Genomic DNA, 12164 nt, shown 5'->3' on the forward strand with positions numbered 1-12164 from the left:
TTTAGAGAATTTATACATAGCATAGTATTTATAGCATAGATAGCATTGCAAATAATTTTACTTTTCAGAAGCAGTCCACTTAATGTGCAGCAACACTGTCTACTTGGTGAAAATGGACCTGAAGTTATGTGTATAAAGATTGTCTCCTCTTTTTCTTGCAATATGAATACAAAACAAAAACAAAACAAAACAAAAATACTTGCAAGCATCAGGATTAACCAAAGGCTGGTATAAACACCAAATATTTAGACTGTTAGATATTTACTAATGAAAGAAAATATGTGTCTGAGCACAACTACAAAATGGTGAAACAGAGAAACCTAAACTTGGCATACCAAGTTCATGTTAAGGATGTGTGTCTTAGAGCTACATTTTAATGGATTAATTTTAGTTAACTAAAGGCTAACTGAAACTACTTAGGAACTATAGTTTTTTATGGGTTTTTTGGGCTATGTGGCCATATTCTACAAGTGTTTATTCCTGACATTTCACCAGTATCTGTGGCTGGCATCTTCAGAGAATGCTTGCCTGGAAAGGATGGATGGATGGATGGATGGATGGAGATATATATATATATATAGTGTGAACCTGGGAAGGCAGGAGTGATTTGCATGTGTATTGTTCTGTTGCTCCTGCCTTCCTAGGTTCACACAGTACACACACACACACACACACACACACACACACACACACACACACACCCAACTCCTTCCCAGGCAAGCATTCTCTGAAGATGCCAGCCACAGATGCTGGCTAAATGTCAGGAAGAAACTCTTCTAGAACAAGGCCACATAGCCCAAAAAACCCACAAAAAACTATGGATGCCGGCCATGAAAGCCTTCGACTTTACTTAAGAACTGTTTTGAATCCCTAGACTTCCCCAACGAATACAAAAGAACCTGCAGTCAGGCCTAGGATAGTCATTTCTTCAGATGACCTCTAGTCAGCTCCAAGGCTACTTCCTTATGTACGACCCCTGAACTCTTCTTCTAACAGTTAAAATCAAGAGTGAGAAAATGGTCTTGTCTGTTGAACTGAAGAAAGAACTCAAGCAAAGAGAAGGGTTTCACAAATATCAGAGAAAACCAGTGAGGAGGAAAAAAAAGACCAACAGGAAAATAAAAGAGCAGAAGGTGAAGAAGAAATGAGGAGTGGTGAACAGAAAGAGCACCAGGATAGTAGGGAGGGGGAGCAACAAGTGTTTCTCACACTTGTAAAGCAGGATATAAGTGCTAGTACCTGATAAAATATTCTTAGCTTTTGTCGAGGCTCATTTGAAACATCTCTGTCTTTTCTTGTTTGTAGGTCTGATGGCAACGTTTCTTTCACAGCTGAAAGTGAACATACAAGTTAGTAACTTTACATGTTTAATAATATTTGTACATGACACTGAACAGAGCATAATGATTTATCTTTCACATAATGAGCAGCAACAGAGTGAACTGACATATTTAGAACACAAGACAGGTGCCCCAATTAAGATAACTTACAGGACAACAGATCATACAATTAACGTTAGATTTAGAAGTGTCCATATTGATCCAGACTCTACAGATTTGCTCCTGAAGGTATAGTGATCAGTTGTGCTAATACTGCAGACACACACTTATACATACATTGCTACTGTGTGCCTAGAAGTCATTTCTGACTTATGGTGACCCCTCTCATTGGGATTTCTTGGCAAGATTTTTTCAGGAGTGATTTGACATTGCTCTTATCTGAGGTTGAGAACGTGTGGCTTGCCCATGTCTTTTTGTGGCTGACTGGTGATTCCAATCCTGGAGTCCTAGTCCAGTATTCAAGTCACTATACCATGCTGGCTCACTTATACTTGCATTCAGCTCTTCCTATATGGAGATTTTTATCTCAAGTTAATTTGTTTAAAAGACTGTGGCTTGCCCACAGCTACTCAGCAAGTACAATGGACAACTGGCCCTAAGAGGAAATAATCCACTGCTGTATTCCAAACAGAAAAGCATTCCTTTCCACAAATATGTATGACACAATAATAATTGGATTAAAGATCCAAATCCAATCATTCATTTCAACTACAGTAGGCCTAATACATCAATGGAAGTTACATAACTGTTCTCATTGATTCAGTGCATCCATTGTAACTAGAACTAACATTTTAGTCCACTGAGAAGAAAATAAAATTTAAAAGGATCCTTCAGACACTTTAATATGTCTGTCACTGTGATTAAACACATAGGATTCTGACGATTTCACCTCCACCAACTTTTTGGAAAGATAAAAGTGAGTTTGGTTAGGTAAATTTTGTGTGACTAGGAAGAAGTGTACAGTGTTTAATGCTCAAAACAAACAATGGTGACTAGTAAGTATTTGAGATAACATTTCAAGACACTATTGGGATTCTTCCTCATCCTTAGCAAGCCATTTTTGTCCATTTGTGGATTATCTCTACTGTTTTCCCAAATGAAGTAGAAAAAGTGTGACTCTCAGCCCTTATAACACTGCTACGTAGATGCAATGGCAGCGTTAGTAAGTATTACTACTCTAGAGCAAGGAGCATCTACTTCCTAGAAGAAGTTACAAGACACAATGCTTCTTTTTCTACATCTTTTCCAAGAATCAAACTTGACATCCACAACTACTCTATATCTATTTTTTTATGCCTATCAACAAGCTATGTGATTTTTGACAGCTGAACATCAGGTACCCTGGGATAACTACGAGCCAAAACGCAGTGGAGTGAATATGGACACAGAATTACACTTTTTAAAAAATAACCCGTCTACATTATACTAGCACGCACTTAGTTGCTTAATACAGTAATAGACCATATAGGCAATTACTTACAAGCTAGCAGCTGTTACATACAGTGGGCCCTTGGTATCTGTTGGGGTTTGGTTCCAGAACCCCTGTAGATACCAAAATCCATGGATGCTCAACTCCCATTAAATACAATGGCATAGTAAACTGGTATCCCTTATATAAAATGGCAAAATAAATATTTGCTTTTTTGGAATATTTTCAAATGATGGATGTTTAATATACTTATCTATGAATTCCATCAACTTTGTTTTTAAGGTGTACATCACTGTTTCTAACGTATGTAAAACATTTCAGGCAGCAAAGAAAAGTAGCAAAAAAATTAAATATATAAAGTTTAAGGCTGCTGAATAGAAAACTGAAGTGAAATTACCAGCAGAAAAAGTAACAAAAAACAAACAAAAAAGCCACAACACCAGGGCATTTTATTGTAGAAGAAGGTACTACAGGGAAAGTTGTAAAAAATCATGGGCAAGTATATATATGTGGAGAGAGAATGAGGGAGAGAGAGAAAGAGAAGTTGGAGAGGCAATGGAAAAAGCTCAGCCCCATATTTATATGGACTTCACTAATGGGACAAGAATAGAGCTTGACAAGAACATGGCTCCACCTCTAAGTAAAGGCAATAAAACACTAGCATCTCAAGCTGGTTTTAAGAACAAATCTAAATCATAAGAAACAAATATAAAGCATAAATTTAAAGGTAAGACCAGCACTAGAGCAACAGAAACTCTTCAAGAGAATCTGCTTTCCTGCACAAGGCCACATTTTTATTCTGAATTCCAAACATAGTTCTTCAGAGGTAAAATTCAAAGATATAGCCGTGTTAAATCTGTAGAATTGCTTGCAGAGATCTCAAAAGTGCTACAAAACCTCTCTACAAATAGTTCATCAGAGTAATTCATTTCAGTATTGTACATGTAGTCCTACAAACTGGCATATACCATGCATATATTTTGTTCTGATTTTAACCTAGTAATTATCTGAGACTTCTGAACAGAACTGAGGCAAGTAAACAAGAAGCAATGCTTATGTGAGGCAGAACCTATTCCATGGCAAATATTCCCATACCTATAGTCTGTGTAGGTTTGACAGAACTGGGTTTGTTTTCTTGAGGGAGGCTTTCTGAATTGCGTGTTGAAAGAGGCTTGGCAGTAGGAGCTGCAGGTTTATCATTTGCCTCTCCTGACCAGCGAAGAGTAAACTGCAGCGTGGGTCCCTGAGAAAATGTTTCAAATGGAGGCAGCCTCTGAAATAAATAAATAAAAATCAACAAACATGTTGCTTGGTGATAGTTTCAAAGAGGAGTTTTAAACAACCTATGAGTTTTGAGATATGGTGTATGTGTGTACCTTGTATCTTCAGGTTGACCTATGGTGCCTCACAAATTTCATACAGCTTTCGTAGACAAGTAATACTCAGAGGTGATTTTGCCAGTTCCTTCCTCTTAAGTATAACCTACAACACTTGGTGTTCATTAGCTGTCAACCACCCAAGTACTAAACAGGACTTAAATAATGGTAATAAAATATAATAGAAAAAATAAATCACTGTTAACTGTATCACTACCAAAATGCCTGGCATTAAGGGTATGGAGACTGTTTTTGTACATCAAAGATCTATAGGAGTACAGTACATTTCCCTTCTAAATGGATCATGTGGGACCTATCTCTATGGTAGCTAGGCCAGGCAGAGTGCAGACCACAGAGGAGATTTTTGCCCTTACTGCAGCAGGTTGTTGCTGATTTTATAAGGTACTAATTGCTATTGCATTATATGGGAAATAGAAAGATGAACTCAAGCATACTGCTGTGGCAGAGGTTAAGCATGAGTCCTGTTCCCAGTTAGCCCAGCTATTAAAAATGAAGGCTTCCCCAGCTGTATAGCCTCATTTGTGGCAGTGTGTCTTGCAGCCTTAATATATATTTAGAGTTCATATGAAATAACATTCAGGGGGCATACACTCAGGCACATCAGAGATCTTTATCACCAGAAGAGATCCAAAGGATAGTTCAAACAAAATACTGTGAAGATCAATTCTCTTCACATTATTTGTTCCATCCTCCAATGGTAAACCCAATCCACTGTGGTAGTTTCAAAGGGTTTAGATGGTAATGTACATTTTGGCTCATGTAGAAACTGAGTGGAAAATGTTGCCTGCCACTTCAGAAAACCTCGAAGTATCTCTTATTTGATATGTTCAAGTGACTAAGTGTTCTAAACTTCCAAAGCAAACAAAACTAATTTATCATTTTATACACTCCTTTCAAGAACCTTTTGGCAAACAACAGTGACTCATACCTTCCCATCAAGTATTGTCTCCCATGTAGCTCTTTTCTTGCTGATTGGACACTCGTCCATCTCCTGCATGGCTACTTCATATTCCCCATCAAGAAGCTGTAGTCGTCTGTTTGACAAAAAAGTTAAGTATTTTATTTACTGAGAGTTGTATAGTTGGTATAATAAGCATACCACTTTAATACAAAATAATCTGCATGAATTTTTTTACATATTTTATAGCCAACATCTAGATGACTGCCTGTGCACAGTTCTACTTCAGACTGCTTTGACACCTTCCCCCTGAAGCCAATGCAGATTGTTATGGGGCAGTCTGCAGTAACATTTGGGTACCATAATAGATACACCCCTCCTTATGCAGGAATGCTTTGCACAAATACAGATGACAATGAATGCCAAGCCGTTATCTCTAAATGATCAGCACTTGAGGCTTTTTATGTTTCAGCCCAAACACAGGAGACATTAAGCCTTCAAGTCTGAGAAATGGGGCTTTCTCCATGGTGGCCCCAGAGTTCTGGGCCCCCGACCACTGGAAAAATAGATGACTTTCTTACTCCTAACTTTAAATCTTGAAGATAAACTGATTCAGATCTGCATTTGCTTTCTTTCACAATTACTGTGAGGGCTGCCTTAAATATTTTAAGTTAAATTTTAAATGTGGTTCACTTTAAATGACAGTGAACTGCCAACATCTCTAGATTTGGAAACACATATACACACACAAACACCATTTATATTCTGAAAATCTAACATTATGAATATGCATCTGAGGAAGTAGACTGAAGTCTACAAATGCTCATGCTGCTAATTTCTTTCTTTCAGTTAGTCACAAAGTGTTACAAGATCTCTCTACGTACTGATTCTACCGACTAACATGGCTATCTTTGAATTCTACCATTATGAATATGAGGACACTGTGCTGATGGAAGCCTTTCATCTCCCCAAATATATGTTCCAGGGGGAGGACTTCCTGTGTTCCACTAATGGACCTCTTTTCTCAGGGCAAGAATCCAACTGGATCCTGATACAAATTTGCAGAAAACATAGCATTCAAGTATTAAAGTGGCTGATAACAAAAGCATCATCAACCAATTCAACAAAGCATCATATTTTGATTTCAGGAATGCTGTTAATTCTCATCTACATTTTTGTAGTATGTATATGATGCACAAAAGTGCCAACTGACAACCCCCCTCCCTTTTCTTACCCAAGTGTTCATTCCAACTGTTTCAGCTTGGCATGAAGCTCAGACCAAATATAGTGTGTGCAGGTATTTTCAGATTTAAGTGCCAGACACACTCCAGAAACTGTAGTACCAGAACATCTGTTCTGAGCAGATGTTCAACGAGTGCCCTCAGTGTCTAACTACAAAACACACTGGAAAATTCTGCTTTACACAGAGGACAATTTTAATATGGTTCAAGATACAGTTTTATCTGCCAATTCTAATATACATGCTGTGAATTTCCTATTTCTGCTCCTCTGCCATACACATTTTGTAGATAAGGGATGGCTACATCCAAATGTTTTAAAAGTCACATATTCTTTTTTTATGCTAGCAAGGTAACCCACTGTAAGACATATACTTTTCACTTCAATTAATTAACAGCCAGGGATATATGCCAAGTGACTAGTCTTATTTCCTTTTCCAGATGAACTGGACATTTCTCTCCTACATCCTATTTCTGAGGTATCTTTTCATGGGGGAGGGTGGAGCACCAATCGCAGCAGCCAACACCTTCCTGAAGCTGGCTGCTATGTGCACATTCACATGGTAGCTGGCTTTGGGAGGTGGGTGGTAGCCATGATCGTGTAGTCCCCCTTCCTCTTGTAAGGCAATGCAGAAAACAGATCACACGACCATGGATTGCCCAAATGCTATCATGCGGAAAAGTGCGATAAGAAATGATGTCAAACCAGTATTCTTCCATTCTTAAACTAGCACGATTGTGGCAGGACAGAAGACTAGTGTGATAAAAGTTCTGAAAGGCAATCTGCACTCTAGAGAGTGTGAGAGCTCCACAGCTTCTTTTTCTCAAGAGAAAAAACTCTTCAGCACTCTGGTTGAATTTTTCTGTGTTGCAATTCAAACATAAGAAATAGTTGCCAAGAGATTGATACACTGTATTGTTGGATGCTTATAAATGATTGTAGGTCCATTATAGGACCTTGTGAAAAGATGAAGTTCTTCCTCTCTGCTGCTTTAAGCCCTCTATTCCATCTGGTCCAGTGCCATCTTTCAATTCGTTACCAAAGATTACCTTGTTGCTGTTTCTGTATTATTTCCCCATATTCTCAGCCTGAGCTCCATTCTTTTGAAAATTTTAATGAAGTGGAAGGATCCTAGCAGGTACAACTTTTAAATGGAGCAAAGAAATCTAATATGCATTTTGCTTTACTTCTTCACAATATCTGATCGGATTACTATAATCCCACTGCACAGAAGACTGAAGAAGCCAAAAGCCAAACCATACCAAACACAACTCCAAACCAAAATAAATTAGTAAACATGTGAACACAAAGGGGCTCCACCACAAGAAACAAGATTCAGTCACAATGTTAAATAATAAAAACGCTTGCCTTTATATTCTAAAAGCAATCAGATTTTTTCTGAAGCCAACATACATGCATGATTAACATACTGAAGATGAAATAAGCCTGTGTCAAGCAGTTCTTATAAACTGTCATGATAAAGAACATCTGAATTTTATTTTGGGAAATATAGGTCTCCAATAATAATTGTATGAAAGAGTATTTAAAAGATTAAAATTAAATCCAAATAAAGATTATTATTTTGCCCACATAAAATCCCCTGCTTGAAAACGTATTACCTGTTTTTATCAAACACAGTCATCTGTGCTACAAAAGTCTTTTCTCCATCTTCACGGTTGGAAGAATTGCGTTTTCGTCTAGCTGGAAGCTCCTCATTAACATCTGCATATAAACACATCAAAAATTCAAGTTGTTAGGGATAAATTCACAAATTTCTTGCCCCAATTCAGTAAAAAAGCAGCTAAAATTGATTTAATGAGTCCAGTTTTTAATGGCCATCTAGGATGAGTTCACACTAGTTAGTTTTAGCTTCAACACAGGAAATTTATGTTTCATTCTTTGTTAATTTTATAGCTGAACAAGAAAGATAATTTTAATTGATTCTTGGTCCCTTACTGATCCCTTGTTAGCAATTCCAACCAGAACTGTCCATATCAGGACTGGAGGACTTCTCTACCCCAGCTTAACAAAATATACGTATGCATGTATATGTGCACGCACACAAAGCTAATTAATTGTTAATCATTGCACTTACAACCAGATAAAACATATGAATCCCCAAGCAATAAGAATATCCAGCAGCATGCAGTCTTTCCTCCATTCCACAACTTCAATTTATGTCATAGTTTGGCATGAGTTTTTATTATTATTACACTCTAACATTAACTTGAAGTGCCTGGGACTGGATAGAGATGAAGAGGGGAAAACACTTCAAGAAGCAGGTGGCTGACTGGACGCATACTGCTAATGTAGTATGTAGTCAAATTTTCTCTGCTGTTTATTGTTTTATGCTACAGCCTTCTCATAGAGTACATCAGCACTAATTCTACTTCTCCATCTCAGCTCTTCTTGTGTCCCTTTTGGCAAATTCCAGTGGGTGGGAAGCTTGGGGGCCACATTTTGCCTGCTGTTTGCTTATTTATATTTAATTATGAGGCCTTTATCCTGGAGTGGGACCCAAGGCAGTTCATAGAAAGCCACTTAAAATCCTAAAGCCAGAAAACAGGAAGGCTACTTTTAATCAACATGAGTATTTTTGACACCACTCTTCTTTTTGATTCTCCAGTGCCAGACCAGGATAGAGCTGCAAAAACAAAAGCTACAACAGACAGAATGATTATCACTGCATTTGATCTTGCCTTTGACTGCCGACTTCCTTTAGTATTCGGTCCCTCCTAACTCAAGATCAAAATGTAGTTTCCCCCTATGTTCTTGCTACCCTCTTTGGTTCCTCTCTTCTTCCATTTACTGTCTTCACCACTCAATTCCTTCAGCTCCTGCTTTCTGAGCCAGTGTACTTCACGTCAGTCATAGACAACTCCTCCCTTCATCACCCAACATATAAAATGCAATCCTCATAAGAACTGCCCATATATACTCGACTATAACTCGACCTCATGTATAAGTCGAGGGCAAGTTTTGGGGCCAAAATTATGGATTTTGCTATGATCCATGGATAAGTTGAGGGTAAAATTTAGGGGCATATAACAAAGGATCTAAAGGGTGAAACAAGGCAAAATAATGTCAAAGAACTTACAAAATTCCAGCAGACATAACTCTATGTGCTTGTTCTTAAGACTGGATGGATGAGAGAGTAGAGGGGGGTCAGAATTTAACATATTATAATTTTGCTTTTCATCAGGAGATGGTTCCTTCTTTTAAATAAGAGTTAAAGTACAGTACTTACACTGACCCGTGGATAAGTTGCCTCAGGTTTTTGGGGTCAATTTTTTGACCTAAATTTCTAGACTTATACATGAGTATATACAGTATGCCATTTATACATAGTTCTTTTCCTCTTTTCCAATTATCCTCTTTTTGTTTGGTTTCCTACCTCCTCTGCCTCTTTTCTCAAGGCTCTTCACTATCTACTATTCCCTCAAGTTCCTTTCCTGGTGCACTGATTACCATGACTCTTTGTCCCATTGTTTCTCTTAGGCCCATAGACACCTTTCTAATTCTTAGCAGTTATGAAATTTTAATACCAGCTACATTGACACACACACCCCCGGCACCTTGTAAAATCAGGATTGAATGGAGTATTAACTATTTAGTTCTTTCAATAACCAAATATGCTACTTTACTTTACTTTATTAGGTCAGCCAACCCTTTTCAGGGGCTTCACAAGCATAACACTACTGACCAGCAGGTAACAATCAAGCAAATGTTACAGGTAGGACACAGGGATGTACTACCATCTTCTTTTACTCCACTAATAACTTGTGGAAATGTAAGTTTCAGAAGGTGGGGGAAGAGCAAGAAATTGGGACAGAAACATAAAGGTGATTATTTCAAATACAAAATGAATGGCCACTTTGTCTAAACGGGACAAAAGAATGATATGAGCTACCCAAGTGCCCTTATCAAATAAAAACTTAGGAGGAATGTGAGAGAAATGTACACTAGGTAACCAGGTGGTAATATGCCACCGTGTGATGTTCTCAGCCCAGGTCTTACTCGGTGCAGGAGCAGGGCTTCTGGTGGTGTAGGTTGAGGGGGGGGACCAAAAGGGCAGGCTCCCCCTCCCATGCCTTCCAAATCCAGCAGGGACTCGGAGGCAGGTTCCCCTCACCCTCACCCCATGCCCTCCCAAGTCCCCGCTGGACTGGGAGGCAGGCTCTCCCCGCCACTCCATGCCTTCCAAGTCCACCAGGGCTGGTCCTCCTCCATCCTGGGCTTTCGCCCTAGAGAGGAAGCTCTGGACACAGCAGGCAGCAAGGGTGCAGCTGTACCCCTGCTGCCTCGAAGGGGGAGGGGGCCAAACAGGTGTCACCCCCCTTCTGGGTGTGACCCAGTGCAGTGTGCACCCCCCAGTGACACTACTGATGCCACCCAAGATGAGAAAAGCATACTTTATTTTCCCATTCTTCCAACAGAAGCATAGATATACTCTCTAAATAAAAAAAAACACCAAGGGACAAAACAAAGATTTGTAGGAGTAGAGCCATGAACTGGCTTTTTAATGTACTCTAGTACAGCGGGCCCTCCACATTCCCTGGAGTTAAGAACATTGGACCCCCATGAAAATAGAAAACCAGCAAACAAAAATCCCACTATTTCTGTATCTGAGAAATTTCTCTAAGCCCTCCAGTGCAACTCTATAGTCAACATTGCCAAGAGGCTGACTACAGAATTGTGATGGAGAGCTTACAAATGCCTAGAGAAGTTTTCTCTACCAATCTCTAGGTCTTCCAGTGCAAAGTCTGGTGGGTGTTGACAATACTAGTCATGTTGGAGGATCTAGAGAACACATATCAGTCAAATCCATGAATAATGAAATCCGCAAAAGTCAAAGCAACAAATGCAGATGGTCCTTTTTTGTGCGTTTTTCGGGGTATGTGGCCATGAAAGACTTCAACTTCACAAAATGCAGATGGTCCTGGCTCCTCAGATGTTGTTGGACTAAATTCTCAATACCCATAACAATACTGATCAGTGATTCTGGGAGTTGAAGGCCAGCAATACTGGACTACTTCATTCAGATTACATTCTGCAATCACATACAAAGGAGCGATGAAAGTCCACTCCTTACTGGTGGCCAGTTTTCAGTTGTTGTGGTCTCCGGCAGATTGCAGGGCAATTGCAGCTGGAGGGGCCAGAGGCTGCTCCAAGCTGCCCATCTGCTTAACCCCGGGATCTTAGGCAAAAATTTATAGTCTATATGGTTTCTAGTCCAGATAGAAGCCCCCAAATCTGACATTCTGTGTTACTCAGTCCTGAGTGTTTTCATGTAAGTTCTGAAACCATACTGACTGATGACAATGGTAGCAAACCCTAAAAGAATGAACAAATCTGTAAATTAATATTTTTACGCAACGGACAGTGATACATTAAGTTATTTGTTTTCTGTCTTTCTTCCAACAGCATCCTGATTTTCCTTGTAATTTGAAATGAGTAAATGAATAGCCTTCATGACTACTTACCAATGTTTTCATTTGTTTCACCATTTATCATCCCATTAAATTCTCTTCTTCCTGGACGAGTTACTCTGAATAATAATGAGTAGGACTTCACCATATGGCTGTTACTAGGTTCAAATTCATTGCTGGAAACTGCAAGTGATGGAAAGTTGCCTGGTTTCATTTGGTTGAGATCTGGATTCAAAGGTACTTGCTTTTTACCAGTGGGTACTTGCCTTATGGGACAACTAACATCCTACAAACAAAAAATAAACACATGTTTAATATTTTCAACACTGGAATGAAATCAAAGCAGCACTGTCTATGCAACTTTCATATTGGGAATTTACAATGAATGCACTTTCTTGGTTGTTAATATTTACCCATGGGTTAAATCCTGCC

At 38.9% G+C, this 12164-nt stretch overlaps 1 protein-coding gene across 2 annotated transcripts in view; it reads right to left on the reverse strand.

Moving 5' to 3' along the window:
* The window catches only part of SUZ12 (SUZ12 polycomb repressive complex 2 subunit), a 46791-nt gene that overhangs the window by 8133 nt on the left and 26494 nt on the right, over positions 1-12164 (reverse strand). For both annotated transcript variants that reach the window (XM_042453646.1, XM_042453645.1), the window contains 5 exons: positions 11787-12018; positions 7923-8025; positions 5095-5200; positions 3865-4042; positions 1240-1331 (listed from right to left, as the gene is read on the reverse strand). In XM_042453646.1, the coding sequence (XP_042309580.1) occupies positions 1240-1331; positions 3865-4042; positions 5095-5200; positions 7923-8025; positions 11787-12018 (711 nt within the window). The remainder of the gene's footprint in view (positions 1-1239; positions 1332-3864; positions 4043-5094; positions 5201-7922; positions 8026-11786; positions 12019-12164) is intronic.

This window comes from Sceloporus undulatus, chromosome 2 (genome assembly GCF_019175285.1).
Source record: "Sceloporus undulatus isolate JIND9_A2432 ecotype Alabama chromosome 2, SceUnd_v1.1, whole genome shotgun sequence".
NCBI classification, from domain to species: Eukaryota; Metazoa; Chordata; class Lepidosauria; order Squamata; family Phrynosomatidae; genus Sceloporus; species Sceloporus undulatus.